The sequence below is a fragment of the Neodiprion pinetum genome, chromosome 4, assembly GCF_021155775.2.
Source record: "Neodiprion pinetum isolate iyNeoPine1 chromosome 4, iyNeoPine1.2, whole genome shotgun sequence".
NCBI classification, from domain to species: Eukaryota; Metazoa; Arthropoda; class Insecta; order Hymenoptera; family Diprionidae; genus Neodiprion; species Neodiprion pinetum.
Genome location: NC_060235.2, coordinates 6,590,888 through 6,611,621, shown reverse-complemented (window position 1 = coordinate 6,611,621; position 20,734 = coordinate 6,590,888). Strand labels below are relative to the sequence as shown.

The window sequence follows — 20,734 nt, the reverse complement described above, 5'->3', positions numbered from 1 at the left end:
TTGAAAAAAAATATTATTCGAATATTGTTGGAATTACGAAAAACGAGGTACGCGCAACCATTTTGCGCTACCGTCGATCCTTTTTTGGTAACACTGCAACGCGACATCAGTTTCTTCGGTTTACTCTACCTTTTTAGTCAAACGAGGCTTTAACGTCAAATTTATTCTTGCACAAGCGTTAAATTTTCGCAACAGTTGCAAGAAAATATAGAAACAGCGATCGTAACGAGAAAGAATAGCAACTTATACCAGACTTTCCGGCAACGGCTGGAAAACTAATTTTCATTTTCTACCTAGAACTAGATTTTTCGATTGTGGTAAAAAATGAAAATAGTTGAGGACCGAGCGGTAACCGAAACTAAAAATTTCTTTCACTGTGTAATAACAATAAAAATGATAATAATAATAATAATTGCACAAACGTGTAGGTGGTCCACGCAACAGTTTATCTCCGGTTGTGCGGTTTCGCTGTCCATTAGTTTGATACGATAGTTCCTGTCTCGGATATGCAGCGGCACGTAATAACATACGGTACAGGTATTACGTGTGTTAATGTACTCGTCAGGCTTTGAAACCTTCTTCTTATGACGGGTCGTTTTTTTTTTTTTAAAGCATTTCTACACGGCGTCGGATAGTCATGGAAATCCTTGAGATCATGGGAACGTCCTCGAGCTTTGCTTTGTCCTTAAAAAGTTCTTACTATTTAGATTCGTATTTATGCAGTGCAATACGTGGAAATTACTTATAAGATGAAACGAATGAATTGTTTCTATTATTTTCATTGTTATTAATCCTATCGTTATTTTTATCGTACGCTATTATTTATCCAACTGTGATGTTTTGCCGTTGATTTGTGCGATTTATATGTGCAAGCGATTCGTACAATCCGCCATCTTTGTTACTGTATAGGTATATATATATATATATATACATGTGCGAAGGTGCGATTATTTAATAAAAGCATTGTACACTAGTTGACGATAGCTGCTATCTCGCTAACATTCTGATCTCTGTTATGTATACCAGCGAGGAAATCAAACGAGACTATTTCTGTCTAAAGACAAATATCTGCGATAGGAATATTTTATGAATATATTTTACGATACGCTGACGGAATACCGATGGAAAAAGATGGAGTCGAAAAGTTGTTGGGCCTACTGTATAATACGTTTATTGAAAAACGGATAAAGAAAGAGAATTCTTGGAAAATTTTTTTTCTCCTATTTCTCTGTTACCTATAATTGTCTGCATGATCCATTTTATCAATATGGAAATATTGTGTTATTCCAAATTTTCGTCAATTGTTAATTGTCGAATTCCCGTGGAGAAAATTCTGTTTCATTGAAAAAATTCAATGAAAATTTATGCCTTTTGGAATTTTTTCATTTATTTATCGAATATTAAACGTAAAAATGTAGAAAATTGACGCACAAATCCGTTTCATACCATTTAAAAATTGAGAAATGTCAAAGTATATTATTCCAAAGTATAAAATCATGAGGATTATTATACCTTTATCGTTATAAATTTTTTAATTAAATTTTATTCTACGTATAAGGCAGACTTTCACACCAACTTATAATTTATATCTACGTATATAACCTCGATCAAATAAAATTGGATATTTTCATAGATCTATAGGCGGAAAATTATGTCAAGCAATCACGATTCTGGAACAATCGTACTTATATATACCGGGAGAATCTCTCGAAACTTGAAAATCAACCGCGCATGCGCGAGTTTTATCGGCCGTTCGCGCAGGCTGGCCATCCCGAGTTTTCAGCTGTCAAACTGTTTCTGACGGCGACGCAGTTGATGCGAATTTTCGAGGTTAGAATCTCAAATAATCGAGGCAGCGACTCGGAAAGGTTTGGGAAGCATTTGTTGTCGGGTCGGAAAGTCGATTCTTCAAAGAACGGTCGGAATTCAACGCTTACGCTCTTTGAAAATTCAAACGTACACATTTTGCGTAGGTTGGCCCGCCTGCGTCGCGGACAAGAATATCGCCGCGGGAAGATTTCGCCGACCAATGAGATTGAATTACTCGGCGCATGCGCGGTTGATTTTCAAGTTCCAAGAGATTGTCTCGGTATATATAAAAGTGCGGCTTGATGTAAAACACAACGACGTACGTCGTGTATGTAATTCACAAATGCCTACGTAAAGGTTCGAGGGCATAATACAGTTTCGGAATCGTTCACGCAGTTTTCACCTGGCGTCTCTGAATAGGACAGAGGTACACGCACGCGAATTCGTCATCCAGACGTACGTAAATACAGAAGCTACGATAAAATGCAGGAAGATAGGTGTGGCGGTTGCCAATGGTCCAGAAGTAGGATGGAAATAATTATGTTCGGTGATGTACGTAACTTACGCAGTCTGTGTACGCGTGCCTGCGTGTCTGTAAGTAAAGAATGACAGGTATGTGTGCTCGCACCACACGGGAAGAAAGAATTATTATACGTCTACCTAGATGTAACGCTGACGATACACGTTGCTATATAGGTAGGTACGCTAATAAATAGATAATTACAACGACCTTCGTCGACGACGGCGCGTTGACTCGACCGTTTAACAGTACAAATCACGTGTCTTTCCATGTGGAAGAATATGTTACATATTACAGTATACGTAATTAATATACATATACGGTATAATATATGCAGACATCTGGTAGGCAATCGTCGTATTAATTGCTGCGTTACGTCTGTTGTTACACGTCGTATTAACGTTGGCTCACGTGTTATATTGTTGCTGGTAAAAAAAAAAAAAAAAGAAAGAAAAGACGAAAACAATTTTTGCGGAGACTGCAATGCTTTTTACGGATCGCATTTCATTCATCATTCGTTACTCGTGGCACCCGGTTTTTTAACACGCAGGATGATGTTAGCGGTAGATAATATGTAATATTACATTTTTCTCTATTTCTTGCTCAATTTATTTCCATTTTATTGTAATGCCTGTACAATAACAATAGCGAGGGAAAAAAATTCGGAAGGGATTTCATCATCGTCGTCATCGTCATTAAACGTCGTCACTCTTGTAATCTTTTGTATTCTCTGTCGTTATCTTTTTGCGATCTCTATGTAATCTCGGGTAATATTTGTAATCTCCGGTAGGCTTTGTAATACCTGTAGGTTTCCCGTAATACCTGTGATATGTTCTACCCTTTGCGTTTGGTGTAATTTTTTTTGTAATCCTCGCAATATTTGTAATCGTTTGTAATATTTTGTAATCTTACGGTAATCTTGTTAATCTGTATTCCATCGTATCCCGTGTATTCTCTGTTGTTATCTTTTTGCGATCTCTATGTAATCTCAGGTAATATCTGTAATCTCCGGTTAGTCTTTGTAATCTCTGTATATTTCCCGTAGTCCCTGTAATCTTTTTTACCGTTTGCATTTTGTGTAATTTTTTTTTGCAACCCATGCAATCTCCGTAATCGTTTGTATAATATTTTGCAATTCTCCTCTAAACCCGATAATCTTTTGCGATCCTTACAATTATTGTAATTTTTTTTTTTTTTTCTTTGTAATCCTTGCAATTTTTTGCAATCCCTGCAAACTCCTCCGCAATCGTTTCCATAAACCTTTGCAATCTTGTTGCGATATTTTCAATCTCGCTGTAATCATTGTAATCAATCTGACATCTTTGTAATTGTAATCAGTGTACGCCATTTTTCGCATAGTAATTAACCCATCGAAAAATGTCGACCCTCCCTGAAAACGAACACAAAACAAAAAGAAAACCACCACTTCAAAAATTACAAATGAATTCGAAAAGGAGAGAAAGAAAGAGAGAGAGAGAAAAGCGTGCGAAAAAAAAACAGCGAGTGCGTTTTTATTACGTAAAATATGTAATAACTGTATAATACACGTGGAGTTATGAGAATGGCATATATAAGAAGTTGTATGGATATTGGTAAAATCCAAGATTATGGTCAAGGTTTTGAAATCACCGAGTAGTTGCCGGAGAGGCGTGGAATGTCTCTTATATTCTCGTACATTAATGACAAGTCTGGTCGAATTCCACGGTCACGAGTAGCTTTATCAAACCTCATTGTTTGCACGTACGGTTCAACCTGCACTTACTTGCGCAGAGTGAGGCAAATGAAATGCGTGCGGAAAGGAGTGGCGCGGCACTTGACTGAACACGCCACGTACATGAACGTTTCTACTATCCACGTGTACTGTACCAGAGCAAGAGAGACAGACTCGTGATAGGGATTCCTCGCGATTCCGTTTAAAGCTGATCGCTCTCTTTTCACACACAAGCGAATCCGTTTCTCGAGCAATGCAACCAGCATACATTCTGGACACCAGCTGCTCGCGGTCACGACTTCCGGGTCTCAGAGGTGGAATAGGAATTTATAGACACGTAAGTTGATTATCGAGGAAAGTAGACGACATCGTTCCTTGTTGCGTGTTGAAAAAAAATGTTTCATATACTTGTGCGGTTTTACTAAAAAAAAAACAAAAAAAAAAAAAAAAAAAAAACTAACAGTCTTGTCGAAAATTCATTCCATTTAAGAATGGAGTTACGTGTTAGCGGTAATAATATCGGACGAAATATAGACTTCGAGTGAGAGTTGGTGAGAATATCGAACGCTTTACGATGAGATAAAAATAAAAAAAAAAAAAATCAATCGTAATATAGTTGATAAGATGATTCTTTTTTCATAATAATAATAATGCCAACGGGTTGTTGATAAATTGTTTGAACAAAAATTTGTGCAGCAAATCTTTAGTGAATTCCTTGTATTTCATGTAATATGAATTCATTGATGCTTCTGAGTACCTATGAATTTTTTTCGAAATTTTCGACGATTTTCAATAATTCCGTTTGCCAAAATTTTCTAACGCTCTATTTATGAAACTATTCGTTTCATGCCTCTGAAACTTTTTCGGTATAACGAGGCAGCCGCATACGTTAAACCTATGAAAAAATTCAGGACTTTTGATCAATTTTTTTAAACTTAAAAAATTCTATTTCAAAATCAGGTATTCAAAAAAAAAAAAAAACAATGAATTCGTTTTACTTGAAATGAAAAAATGTCACCAGAGATTTGTTTAAGCAATTTATTGACAACTTTTTTTCAATTTTCGAACGGTTTCGCAGGAGTTGAGTATTCAAACGCAACGGCTTTACATTCCTGCTTTATCACGTCCAACCGAACTTCCAGAGAATCCTGACTGCGACCGTCCAACATCAGCTCAGCTACTCTATACCTCTCTATCTTCACCTAACGATAAGTAACGATAACGGGTACATTGTATACTAGGTACATCCTCTCCTGAAACCACGTAACTTGTATTTATAGCGATATCGTTGAGGAAAAACGACGATATCAAAAAATTTAGGTCGGCTCTTCAGTGTACTGAAATTGAGCGACAGTCCTGCACGTTAAGGTTGTCGACTCCTGCATTCACGGACGTGACTTTAGCATCTCCTATTGTTCGATAGTTGAGCAAATGGATTGTGACAGACTGCGGGCTTTAGGTTGTCCCGGCGATAAGGTGACGGAGCTTGCGGTGTCGCCTCTCTTCTTGTACTCTTCGTTCCTTTCGAGTAGTGCACACGTTGTTACAGCTCATCAACCGTCGTAGCGAGAGATAGAAAGGAACTCTGACTAACAAAGTTCCCGAGGGTAGATCATCACTGCTACTGCAGTTGCCGAGGCGCTGTCGTATAACTCGCAATTTCGCGCACACTGAAAGAAATTTTATTGCAATATTTCCTTTTCCCCGTACACAAGAGTACAATAAAATATAGAATTTTAGGGACAATCGCGGTAAGTTCGTGAAAAGTACAATAGTGAGTAACGATATGCACGACATTTATAACAATGTTTCAAAGATCATACGGTAATTCTTGCTTGTCAAGATAATATTAATGTGTATAGAAATATTGTAATGTCCCGTTATTCTAGGAACGTTTATAAATATTGCAATAATATTTCTCTCAGTGCAGTTCGAACACCGGAGAATAATCTCTCTGGTTACGCTCACTGCCTTGTTTTTAATAGCGCTGTGTCCGATTGATCGATCAATCGGCAGCTTCGATTAATCGTTTGTTCCAATTCATCGATTAAACGACTATATCGATTCGTGTATCGATCGAACTGCTGAATTGTTAAACAAAGATTAATCGAAACCGTCGTTTGATCGATTGATCGGGATACCGATCGACCGGAATCATCGATTGAACGAAAAAACGGTCAATCGAAAAACTCGATTAATCACACAGCACTTGGTTTTAAACATTGAGAAAGGTTTCGTTTGTTGTAGTAACTAGAAAAATTGAGTAAAACAGGTATCGTTAAAGACAAAAGATTTTACGATTAGAATGTTAGAAATTTTCTAACTTTGCTGATTTTGATCCCGTTTTAATGTTTTCGGGCTTATTTTCACTCATCGATTAACTTTTCAGTACGAATACAGTTATTTGATATTCGTTAACTATTTCCACCTTTATTATTATTTTTTTTATTTTTCTATACCGTAACTGAAAAATACCGTTTCGAGTAGAGAGTGAAAATTAGTTTTTTACACGCAAACGTATAAGACGTGTAATATCTTACTACACTTTTTCTATACAGTTACTAGTAATATATATATTTTTCTCACTGTTTTTTTTTTTTTTTGCACAGCGATGAAGTGACATCAGCGAGTTATTTAAGAGCAAAAATTTATCCGGTAAATATCTACACTATACAGATTATTGTTGGAATGGTCATAAAATTTAGTATTTACAACTATGATTACACTGAATACTGTACAATTGCGCTAGACTTTCTTGCGATTCCGGTCATATTTAAACGACCATAAAAGTTGGTTGGATATGCCTTGAAAAGTTCACAGAGCCGGAAAAAGTTGCATTAAGTTTTATCGTCGTGCGGTTCTTTATAAACTACGACAATTGGAATTCTTCCCTCTCGTTTTTGTCAGTTTTTTTTTATTCATTTACTTTTTTCTACTTCCTTTCACAAGCATTCGTAATTAAACAACGCGATGCGTTTCAAAAATGAAGCGAGACAGACAGAGAGCGAAGAGAGAGAGAGAGAGAGAGAGAGACGAAAAATGGTGGGGGAAAAAAAAAAAAAAAAAATTAAAAACCGCTTAAACGTACAAATAGAGAAGGTGCGTTATAAAGTTAAAACGGCCATTGAGAGTTTAAAGGGGAATGAATCAAGGATGAAAGAAAAGGTCAGCATTGCGTTGTGCACGCGAGTAGAAGAGGAGAATAATTAGACTCGGTTAAACGCCGTGCATACGTATAAATGTACACCAGGGTGATGGTATAAGGGAGGGAAAAAGAGGAAAAACAGGTGCTCCGAGACGCGCGAACATCCACAAGATGTCGAGATGTAGGTGAAGCGTGGCGGGGAATACGGGGTACAGAATAGCTGGCAATGAGTCGTAAATAGTCTCGTTTTCTTATATATATATATATATACATTTGTAACACCATCTGTATGGACAGTGTGTGACTCTACAGCAGGTACGGACTTTCGTTGCTTTTTCATTCCTTTTCTCTTGAAATTATTTGTACATACCTATACGCGTGTGTGTGTAAACAAGCACAAATTATCGATGCACGCGTCATTTATTTATTTATTTGTTTGTTTTTTTTCACACATGCTGGATGCCGTAAGAATGATAAAATATAATCGATTATTTTTCCACGGGATTTGTTTTTAGGTTTTTTTTACTCGCGCGAGAACGACGCAATGAGACATGAATTTTTATGTGATTAGAGTATCAATTATTATCATTCTCTTATTTACCAAGTACCTGTTTGGTGTAATAAATTAAAGATAAATGAATATTTTCACCGGAAATTGAAAAATATTTCTAATTAAATTGTAAATTGTCTAAAAATCTTTCCGCTATTACGACTACGTATTAAAATTACGAAACTTTGGTTTCAAACGCTACGTTTAAGAAAGAAAAAAAAAACTACGATTTAATCGATTAATCGATTAATTTTTACCGATTCGATCATTATTTTTGACTCAAACAATCGAGTAGAATCTGTACAAACAACGAAAGCTTGGATATCGATGCTTCGTATCAAATCGTTTGAAAATTGTTCAGAATCCAGCAGATTCATTCGATGTTACACTACGATGGCTTGTTTTATTCGGAAATATTTATTGTCTGTTACGAATTTACTGAAACAATTCTTATTAAATTTTTCCACATTACATCGATATTGCTGACGATCAATAAACAAAATGACAATAACATTGAACTGAATACTATAATAAAGAAAGAAAAAAGAATTGGTTCATCAACTGCAGAGTGAAATCCAACGAATTTACTAAATTTTTAACAATTTTCAAAAAATCCGAAAAGAGGGTTCAATATATAAAGTTTAGTTTATACAATTCTCGGGTTTTGTATTTTTGTTTATTTTACAGGTGTAATGGTCGTGAGGTATAATAATGGTTAATACGGTTATACGATCCTAAATCATGAAAGTAGGGCAACCTTTTAGATATCCAAGACAAACGCTGCGGGTATAACACGGTTATCTTGAAACATTATGAGCATTCATTATCGCCCATCGTGCAGAGTTGGTTGATCAAATATTTGTTTTATTCAATTTTTAAACATTTTTTTTTACGCTCACATCGTATTACAATTTAGAATAATAAAGCACTGAGGTAAAAAAATGTCTGATCTAATATATATATTTAGCATATTAGATCAGACGTTTTCCGGTTCCATTATGCGGCGATTTTTTGTCACATTCAATTTTTTTTTTTTTTTTATTTTCCATCAACTTCATAATGAAACCGATGTGGAAATGTTCGGAGTGAAAAATAAAAGTTTTGAGAATTTTTTAGGAATTTTTAGACCGTTTAAACAATGTTTTAGTTGATCAAAAAAATTAAGTGTAAAAAAAAAAAAAAAACAAAAAAAAACAAAATCAACCCCTCACAGATTTTTGAGAATTTTTCAATACGTCTCTTTTAAAGTCCATCTCAATATTTAACAAATAATTAACCAATTGAATAAAAAGAGTGTGAAAAATTTAGGGGGTACCGTTTCGGAGTTGGGAAAATTGCTGAAAGAAATTTCGTAAAAAAAAAGTTCAAAACGATGAGAATCGGACGTTCGTTGAGTACTCGTGTAACGTCTCGCGTTAAAAAAAAAAAAATGGCAAAAATTTACAAATTTTTTTCAAACAATGTGCAGAAGTGGTTTGAAAATCTATGGAGAAAATGAAAATAAATTTTTTTTTTCAAAAAGTACTTTGAAAAAAAAAAAAAAAATCCAATCGCGGACTACGTTATCGTATCAAGTTTCTAAGTTTGTTTGTAAAGTGGGATTACAGATGAAATACCTTGTAGGCGCGCCTCATTGATCATGTAGCATGTAGGTCATATACCCACGGACCGACAGTAACTTGCACACTCAAACGGAGACGAGACTATATGTTTAAGTTACACCTGCAGGCGGTGGATAACCTCTACGCAATACAAGTAACAGAGGGAATGAAGCCAGATTATAAGCTGTGGAGGTCTACACTCGGTATACCTGTACTTCTATAGGCTGGCTAGACTTTCGTGATACGTTTTGCGGATACTTTTGTAGGTACGTTAACCCTTTCAGTCACAGTGGAATGCTAGGCGTCCCAACTGATAAATTTCAGGTGAGAATATCTTTGGCACGAATCATCGAGTCGGGAATAATACTAGGCCACTCTTTCAGAAGTATATATATACATATATAAATTATATGAACTCAGATTTGCGATGTGCGATCCCAAAAACCGCCGAGTAACAAGTTTTGGCCAGAATCATGGAAACTTTATAGTTGTTTTTTTTTTTTTTTTTTTTTTACATTCTACGTCCGCGATATTGCATCCGGCATTTTGGATTTAGAAATGATTAAATTCAGACTTCAGATTCGCGATCAGCTATCCGAAAAACCCCCAAGTGACAAGTTTTGGCCTGAATGATGGAATTTTTATAGTTGTTATTTTCGTTTTTACATCCGCCATCTTGAATTCAGAAATTATCAAATTCCAACTTCAGATTTGTGATCAGTTACCCCAAAAACCCCCAAGTCACAAGTTTTGGTCAGAATCATGTAATTTTGATTGCTGTTTTTTTTTCCATTTTACGTCCGCCATATTGGATCTGCCATCTTGGATTTAGAAATGATTAAATTCAGACTTCAGATTCGTGACCAGCTACCCGAAAAACCCCCAAGTGACAACTTTTGGCCTGAATCATGGAATTTTTATAGTTGTTATTTTCGTTTTTACATCCGCCATCTTGGATTTAGAAATTATCAACGTCCAACTTCAGATTCGTCATCAGCTAATCCAGAAACTCCCGAGTAACAAATTTTGGCCAGAATCATAGAATTTTTATAATTGTTTTTTTTCGATTTTACGTCCGCCATATTGGGTCCGCCATCTTGGATTCAGAAATTATCAAATTCCAACTTCAGATTTGTGATCAGCTACCCCAAAAACCCCCAAGTAACAAGTTTTGGTCAGAATCATCGAATTTTTATAGTTGTTTTTTTTTTTCGATTTTACATCCGCCATCTTGGATTTGGAAATTATGATCGTCCAACTTCAGATTCGTGATCAGCTAATCCAAAAACCGTGGAGTAACAAAGTTCAGGCCAAAATGTGGAGTTGAAAAATGTGCAACCGAAAGGGTTAATATACCGCTGAAGTTTCAAGTGTAATGGATACTAGTGCATATTTAGTACGTGTGCGTGCGGATTGCAAAGCAGTCGAAAGGTGGGCGAGGAGCGCAGAGGTTGATGCCCGCGTTCGTATGTACATATCTACATACCTTCAACTCTGCAATACACCTTGTACGTACCTATACCTATACACACCTTAACACCTTTACGCGTACAGGTATCACGTACATACATGTATGCATACCTTACTTACCGTTTCGCGGCCGTCGCGATGCCGCCGGATCCGATTGATTCTGCAATTCAACCTTTTACTCTACACTCTAAAGCCGTGCCACGCAGCGACCCTCCAGTCGTCAGCGAAAGTTGAGAAAAGTTGAGAAAAGTTGAGAAAAATCGACATGAATAAGTTGGTAAAGTTATTGTGATGATAAACGGTTTGGAAAGTAATTATTTTACAGTTGTAGGAATGTCTGAGATTCATTAAATCGCAATAAGGCAAAATGTAATTAATATCTTGAAAACTTGACTACTTCAAACTTTCAAAATAGTAACCCCCCCCCTCCCCCCAAATGTTTCGTTATACGTCAAAGTGATTAACTTCAGTCTCCTCATTTTTGCCCCGTCTCTTTAACAAAGTCAACGACAAATCATTTCTACCCTGTTTTTATAGACACGGTCGACACGGTGAAATTATCTGTTTATTTAATTTATCAAATATGGTGAAAGGAAATATAGTTGTTTTAGGTCAAGGAATAGAATCGGTTGATAACGTGAGACGGAATAATTTGGCGAAATAATAATTTCGCTTACTTCGTACCCTAGAGTTTTTTTCTGATGTCAATTTGTTATTATCTATGAGTTCGGAAATCGGTAGTATTAAATTATAAAAATTACAAAATTTGTAATTATTTTCGCTTTTTACCAAGAATCATATACTTTTTTTTTACTCTGAATATGGACCTTCTTCTCTCCCCGAGATGTCAGATGATCCTTTTCAGTGCATTTTAAAACCATCCGAAAAATTTCATTCAATGTCGATTGAATTGAAATTTATCACCCTGACTATGATTGCAAATTTGATCTTTTTTTTTTCCTCTGCGTGAAAAAACGAACAAAAAACGTCCGTTTCAACAGCTTGTAACAGGTTTTAAACTTGAGGAATTATTTTTCCTTTCATTTCGTTTGTTTATAACTACTCAATTTCTGGATTAATTTTATTTATATAGTTGTTAGCGTATAGCGCTAACATCCGGTTCTTAGAATTTTTCTAACACGAATAAATCATTGATGATGAATACATGTAGTAACACATTGTCGAAGAGAGTACACCAAGGAAATTTGAACGTTCATTATTATTCTTCTATACATTATAGAGTTGAAAATAATTTTATTTTCTGTCTAAATAATTGTATTCGCGTTTTACAAATAAAGAATACACTTTTTCTCCAATTTATCTAATGAAATTGGTTGAATGAATAGAAGAGAATAAAAAACAATCAATTTTACCGTTGAAAATGAGATTAAAAAATTATCGTTATATAACACACGTTAGTTGCACAAAAAAAAAAAAAAAAAAATCTTGTAAGCTTTTGAAGTCGAAACTGTTTCCTGCAAGTTAGGAAATTTCGTAAAATTTCATTATTTTCACTCGGAATAAAATCGGTTTAAAAAAACGTGAGTCCAGTTTAGAATGAAAATAATAATCCGGGTTAAAAAATTGCGTACATTATATTCAAAATATTCTCGAATAAATGAACAAATAATAATGACAAAATATTGCGAGTGATCGAAATGAAAAATATTTCAATCCTGAAAATTTTACTCAAAGTTTGGAAAATCTGTACAGCGTTTGTTCGAACTTGTAAATTAATTATCGAAGGGTGTCTCGCTGTCAGTGAAATCTGGAAAATCGAAAATTCTCATGGAATTTTCATGCGTTTGGAATACCGGGAAATGTTAGGGAATTTGATACGTCATTGACGGTGTATAGACAACCTGTAATATCGAGTATCGTGCGTTTCCGCTGATCGCAGTAATCCTGCGATAAATCCTCGCGAATTTATTATCACTCGGTAATTTTTTTATCGTCCGTTTGCCGTTTCGCTGGCGAATATTCGGACAGAGCGGCGACTGGCCGCCGCGGATTTTCGTTCTCGAAAGTAGGCCGCAGAAGACACGGGATGGCATACAATAATAGCGGTTGCAAGCAAGACCGACAGACACGGCAGCAGTCCGAGAGAAGGCGATACTTTACGTCAGACGATTCGCTATTAATAAAACTACGCTGCTTCTCCCCTGATACTTCTCTCTCCTTTGGATTTTCACAAATATATACAGATTAACATCCGTCCGAATTTTAACGCTGGTGCTGCTACCAGTTGCTAAGAAAAATCTTCGATCGTCGGATCTGCTCGAGATTCAATATTTCGAACTTAAAATAGTATATTGTGTAATAAGTAGGCAAACTCGGTATTTTCGGGCCGAGCGTAAGTTTGCTGTGAGCAAAATTATTTAACACTTTGAAGCATGCGTATGTTTTTCCTTGCAGTCAAATACCTTCAAACTGGGTATGCGAGGGTTCTCGACGTCGATGATTTTAAAAATTCGGTCAGATCTGAGAAATTGTCAATATTAAAAATGGTCGATCTAATATCAGCGAATAGGATCGATTTTTATATTTTCAGTACACTATAGTGGATCCAACATCTTGAATTTTGAAATTCCGACGTCAAATTCGTTTTCAACGATCACTAAAACCCCTGAGTGAGAAATTTGAAGCGAATCGGATAAATTTTTGTATTTTCAGTCCGCCATATTGGATCCGCCATCTTTAATTTTGAAATTCCGACGTCAAATTCGTTTTCAACGACCCCGAAAACTCCTGAGTGACAAATTTGAAGCGAATCGGATGAATTTTTGTATTTTCAGTCCGCCATATCGGATCCGCCATCTTGAATTTTGAAATTCCGACGTCAAATTCGTTTTCAACGACCCCGAAAACCCCTGAGTGACAAATTTGAAGCGAATCGGTTGAATTTTTGTATTTTGAGTCCGCCATATTGGATCCGCCATCTTAAATTTTGAAATTCTGACGTCAAATTCGTTTTCAACGACCCCGAAAACCCCTGAGTGACAAATTTGAAGCGAATCGGTTGAATTTTTGTATTTTGAGTCCGCCATATTGGATCCACCATCTTGAATTTTGAAATTCTGACGTCGGACTCGTTTTTAAAACCCAAAATCACTGAGTTCCACTTTTCTAGTCGCCATAATCTCCCGACAATTACATTTATTCTGTAAAAATAGGCATTTTCTACACTTTGTTCATTTATAGCGCTGAATTTTACCGAACGTTTAAAAATCCTGCACGATAATCTGTACCCTAATATCGTTTAATTTGTTTGTTTTGTTTTCGTCCCCTTCACACATGTAAATTAATTATTATTGCTAATTAAATCAGATCGAATTATTTAGATCATTAAAAATATTCTTCGCATCTTTATTATACAAACCTACGTTTTCTAATCCATTTTTTATACTTCAATTTGTACCGACTAAAATCAAATATTACAGATAAATATCGTTTCATCATTCGAAAGAGGTGAAATTTTGTATCATACGAATCTTGTAAAAATTGTTTTTTCTTCAAATTACAAACACAAAAACCAATTTCATCAAAATTTATTCTAAACGCGCACAAATTAGACAAATTTTATTCCAAGGGAAATATTTTTAAGATTTTGATGAAGATCAGTAGACACATTTTGTATCTAGAATAAAAGCTAATTGACTGTAAAAACGATTGGATCTAAATAACATGACACAATATCGAACAGTCATCGTTTGTTTTTTGATATTTTTTATTCACGTTTTAACAAAACTGTGATAAAATTTCTGCCGTCAATTCGACCAGAGATGTAACCTTTCTTTGCGTGTAATGAAAATAAAAATGAAAAAGAAGAATAAAATGAAAATTCTATATCCATATGCCGTAAATAATTTTTCTTCTTCGTTACGCGAATCGAATTTAAGATGATGATTATAACTGCCTATCGAAGTTTCGTTGCGCGCGGTTGGTATTCCGTACAAATTACGAGGAACGAGTAACGGTATCGAGACGTGTTATTGCGACAAGAGTATAGAATCCTCCGTTGAAAACTCCATTCTCGGCCTAAGACACACGCACTTGCGTCCCGTATAAATTCCGAGTCTCTCTCTCTCTCTCTCTCTCTCTCTCATTCTCTGTCTTTTCATCTTAATCCCATTCAGCCTCCGACAGGCGGCATCGCCTTTTCGACATTTTCCGATTTTCCGATTTTCCAATAACGATATAGAAAGCGATTAGACGCTTGCGCTAATTCTTTTATCATAAAGAGGTCATTCGGTCAATTTTTTGACTCGGTCATGCGAATAAAGTTCATTTTATAAAGTCACATTCCAATTCTCGCCGCGGGATCAAAATTCCATCACGCGAAAGTTTTCAACAACACGGTCACTTTAATATTTTACACAATTTAATATTTTTCTAATCGATTGAGGGAAAAAGCTCAAAGGTTTACGGTTTTTATCAATGTAATTTATTTATTTTCGTTTTATTCGGCATCCCGGCAAACGTTAAAAAATAATAATATTCCTCCGGTTTATTGCTTGATTACAGTTTTTCAATTGATGTAAAAAGTTTGCGATTTTAGCTTCTAACAGTTTTCGTTATTTTTTTTCTTCGGTAGGTTCATTGTTGAGAATTAATTGTATTATTTTATTATTAAATTTACCTCCAGGCAATCGTACGCTGAGTATATTTATGTATGAAATCAGTGTCTTCGTGAGCCGAGAATCATTTCGGTTAATCATATCCTGAAAATGAGAGTAGAATAATAAAAAAAACTTTCGATAAGAAGGGAAAAATAAGACATCATTTCAAATCAGTTTAAAATTGTGAAAAATCTTGTAAATTCTTTTCATTCCATTCTACGATAATTCGTTTTATTGCCGACAATTATTTCCCGCGATTCCAGAACAACGTTTTTCTTCTTTTCATCACGTCGTCGCGATCTTCCAGCAGTTTTCCAGATTAATTTTGATCAATACTGAAAAACAAACCTGTTTCAGTAAGTAAATGAAAGAAAAACACCGGAATAACCTGAAATAAAAAATCGACGCCTAAGCTTTTATTAATAATTTTCGTACTCAATTGAAAATCACCGCTCATGTTTAAAAATAACATTAATTGAAAGAATAATTAACACGCGGCTATGACTGTCGAAAAATTGTACAACATTTATTTTCAATTATAATTTGTATGAAATAAATTTCGATAAATGCGTGGTAAATTTTACCTCTGAGCGAATGATCTCACAGTTATAAATCGTTGCAGCATAAATCTGTGCTGATCATATTTTTATTTAATTTTTTTTTTCTATTAATATGTACTCCTAAAATTGATCGTTCCCTGCAAATCTACTTTTATCTTTCAATTTTCTTTCACCGTACGATTAATATCATACGATTATCATGCTCTAACGGTACATATAATGAATATTTGCCCATCTTCTTTTCCTTATTCTTCTTCTTCTTCTTCTTCTTCTTCTTCCTGTAAGATTTTATAATAGTTACGTTACGGGTATTTAGGAAGAGCGAACGGACAGGCACTGCAGCATAAAAGGTGTGTCTCGGTGTTCCACGTCCTTGCACTTCTACTCGTGAGTGCATCAACGCGAATGAATTAATACCCTTGAATAAAAGGTAAAATGGGCAGGTAGAATATGCACACATGCCGCGCATGGTTCACTTATTTGCTAATCGAGGAATAGAAATGACAAATCTATCGTGGCAATCATAAATTGCTCCAACGCTTAATAATCGCTTGTAAAAAAATTCTTCTTACTTATTATTTTACGATCGAATTTTTTCTGCAGTCCTAATCGAACCAACCGAAACGATTATTTGTATAATTTTCTGCCCATTATTTACGCGTCATTTGATTTTTATATCCTTTGATTTATTTTTTTTCCCCCTCAAAATCGTGAGCAAACGACGATTTTAGTCACATTTCTTTCCACCGAGGAATTAGATAAACGGATTGTAACATAATTTTCACCAAAAAAAAAATAAATAAATATTATCCATGCCTTAACTGTTCGAACGAATAATAGATGGGAATTTTGTTGTTGGCAGAAAAATTGTGTATACCTTTGAAAAGTAAATTGATTGTAATTTTTTTTTTTCTTCACTTTTTTTTTTCGTTGCAGCAGATTAACAGTAATGTTGAAGATATAATTTTCTATACGAGATTTATACGTATTGAGAAAAATAATTTTCTGTGCATGGTGGAGGTATTTTTATTTTTATTTTATTGACCTTGTTAATTATTATTTTTCCGTTTGTTTGTTTTTGTCGACGAAATCCTTTCATCCATTGCGAATTCGAATTTGTAAATCTGTCTCTTAACTTGATTTGCCTCGGATCCGGTTAGCTTGTCGGAACGAGACTCGACTGGTTACCGTTTTGAGTTTATCGTACTCGTTATAAAAGCGAGGCTTCGATGTGCAGCCATAACGAGTATAAAATGCGTCTTCTCTATAAATTTATAGACAACTATTTAGCAGCGAACGTTGCGGCCTATCAGGTCGTAAAAATGAAGCTGCAGTATATTAAAATGGTCTAAATAGATGGAAAAAAATACGGAATCTATGAATATCAATATTTACGTGTATTGAGGATGAAGTTAGGAGAACAGAATGAACAGTTTTATAAAAATATCCAGAAATGTTACTTGCGCCAATGATGCGACGGATAGAAGTGAAGTAACGTATTTACTGTGATTGAAATGAATCCGAACAAATTCGAATGACGTAAGCTAAGGTATAAACGATTTGAGAAAATGTTTTATAGTCAGAACTTTAAAAATCACTAAACTATTTTGGTGTTGTTTTTTTTAATTTGATTCTAATGCTTCTGGACTTTTTTTTCTTTGCTATAAAGATCTCCAGAATCGTTTGAGAAAAAAAATGTTTCAAAATTTTCAGACAATCGGTGAAAGACTTACCAGCACTGAAAATGAGCTGAAAAAACGTTATAATCGCATGAAAACCATCAGAGCCTGATGATTTTTAACGCATTAATTATAAAATCTTTTTCTGTTAAATATCTTTGGTTAATTATTTAATTAATATAAGCAATGAGAGGATGTGCGTAAAAAACTGAATTTTATACACAATTTGTTTCCCTTCTGCATAATCTTTTCTCCTTAGGTGGAAATGTATTTGTAGCGGATCGGTCGAACGAATGATATAAAATTTTGTGACTTGTGAGTCAGCGCGATTCTGGTTTTATTTAAGACTCGTCCCACGTACCGTGTGCAATTAACTTGGGGGAAAGAGAGGCATATTATGTACCCACCTTTTATCGATTCATACTGACATTTGGGGTGGAAAATTTTTCTGTGCGAAAAAGTTTTCGTCGAGAAAAAGAAAAAATTCCTCAATAAATATTTGCACAGAGATCGTTTGAAAGTTTTTATTATGACAGGCATAAAAATATTGCGAATATTCAAGCTTACGGAAAATGTAATTGGCAATAAATTTGCAGGGAGCTTTTTTTCGCTTTCTTTGCTCTTATCAAAATTTCTTTCTTTTGGCGTCTTGTCGCTGCTATCAAACGCAATGCGGATGTCACTTGGAATATTTCGACAAAAGGCACTTTTGCACGCAAATATAAATGGTGTAAACACTTGACGCGGTGATCGAGACTCCCAGTCACTCGCCATTTCCGAATACATATCGCTTTCCTCTCGCGTATCTCCTGATATGGTGATACCGGCGAATCGCTTCGAAACAACTCGAAAAATCACGCACGCGCCTTTTTCTCTCGCCCACGAACTTTTGCGCCAAGAGTCGCCCACTCGTTCATTCTTCGACCCAAAACCTGCCCGTTAACCGAACTTCTTGTCTTTATTTACAAAAGCTTATTGCGCTTTGGCCACATTTTAATCTCCTCGTTGAGATTTTATTAAGGTACGATTCATTCCCTGGGACGTTACTGGAATTAAATTAGAGTTTTTCTTCTTACAAAAATCCAGGTGACTGTTATTATTGTTATTAAGATTAACATATGTAGTACGGTATTAATATTTTCACAATTTTTTATGCTATGAAAATTTACCACTATAAATATACTCGGTAATAATTTATTATAACTGAATATAATTAGGACTTATTTGACGGTAATGTTAAATTTTCACTAGCTCGAAGTGAAAGAGCTTTAACGAATATTATATCGAAACGCGAAAACTTCGCAGCAACTTACCAGGTCAGAATACAAAGAAACTGAAACTCCGTTACAAATGCGAAGTTGAAACAAAAGCTTTCGGTTTCTTACTTTGTTCGTTTCTTGTTTAACGTTTGAATTCGACGATAATTAAATGTGAATCGATGATTATTTTTCATTGCAGTTTCTTCAAAATTTGGGAAAGGTAGACCGGACAGCTGACGACATCTTCGATGAACATTTACAAAACTTCACAAGACAGCAGAATGCGGCCAACAGGCTTCAAAAAGAGTTCAACAATTACATTAGGTGTATCAGAGGTAATTATAATCCCTAGAAATAATCTCCTTCACTCAACTCGACCGATGAATACTTGGATAATTGTAAAACAAGGATGACTGGAATCCAACAAAATTATCTGGATCAGGTTCGATTTGAGAAAATCCGTATATTATTTCATCTGTTTTTTGGAAACTGCGTATCATTTTTCTGGCATTTCATGATCAATATTAGTATAATTGAAAAAGTCAGCCGAGTCAATCTAACGTCAAGTTTATCATTGAAAGTATTTTTTTTCATCAACTGGCACAAGATGGATTCGTTCTGCCTTCATCGAATGAAAAATGAGCATTTTTGCAATGAAATTCCGCTAATTTGAGTGAAGATGATCGATTGCTGGAATATTCTCACATTTTTCTGCCCGTTTTGCGACGTAATCCGTCGATGTACGCATCTTTTTACATGTACAAATAACAGAGAAACTTACTGTACTGTGTAATATTGCAGAAAATTCATCGATAGAAAAGTTTCGGCGCACTTTCACTTTCCGTTGCTTATTATACGTGTTACAGTCCAAGCGTATTGCATGTATTATCTAGCCTTGCGTAATATTGTGACTTTACAGCGTCATTCGTCAAATTGAGCTACGTAGTTGAAAAATGACAGTGTCAGTTTTTAAGCTTTACAGCGGTCATATGAATACCGTCCATTGAAATTAACTACACGTGCGCTGAAGCTTCTTTTTATACCACAATTTCCGACTGTTAGATATATTTCTATCTCGCCTATTAATCTGTCTATCTATTCGTCTAACTACCGGTCTATCTAGTTATCTGTCTACCGAGTTACCTATCTATCTATCAGGATATCTGTTTGTCTATCTAGTTATCTGTCTACCTAGTTACCTATCTATCTACCAGGACATCCGTTTGTCTATCTAGTTGTCTGTCTATCTATGTATCGTCCACGGAATATTACTTACGTGATAAATTATTTTAAGAACGAGGGCATCCTTGTTTGTATTTTTATTCAACACTTGCCTGTAAATCGGCGGATGGTTCGGGACGATGGATGGTAAACGGAATATGTACGATCTGAGCGAAGAATTTAAAATTACTTGTTAAAAACTTCCGCGGTAAAGCGTACGCGGAGAAAAAAATCCCTCATTTATTTTTCCCTTCTCCGTTTCGTTACTTCTTCGTATTTATAATCAACAATATTTTCATCTTATTGTCATTTGAGCCACGGCTTTGGTATATTATATACTTATCTCATCATGCGTAACGTTTCCACCTCGACGATACTTTTCCATTATTATTAGGCAATTTTAGCTGACGCCATTATCCGATGTATCAATAATGTTGAAACACGTAACAATAATAACTATGAGAAGTTTGAAAGCAGATGAAAATTTTTTTGAAATCGATTCGAACAATCTTAACATTTTTTAAAAATTTTATCCGTCTCTTTACAACGTTCAGGTTTCAGCTTTAATTGAGTAATTATTGCAAATGTTG

The 20,734-nt window shown here is 35.1% G+C and overlaps 1 protein-coding gene across 5 annotated transcripts in view; it reads left to right on the top strand.

The window, feature by feature from the left end:
- The window catches only part of Amph (amphiphysin), a 41,718-nt gene that overhangs the window by 15,057 nt on the left and 5,927 nt on the right, over positions 1-20,734 (top strand). For 4 of the 5 annotated variants that reach the window (XM_046619780.2, XM_046619778.2, XM_046619776.2 and 1 more), the window contains exon 2: positions 19,123-19,258. In XM_046619780.2, coding sequence (XP_046475736.1) covers positions 19,123-19,258 — 136 coding nt within the window. Of the gene's footprint in view, positions 1-18,669; positions 18,751-19,122; positions 19,259-20,734 lie in introns of those variants that run through there. The other variant, XM_069135793.1, reaches the window with a different exon arrangement.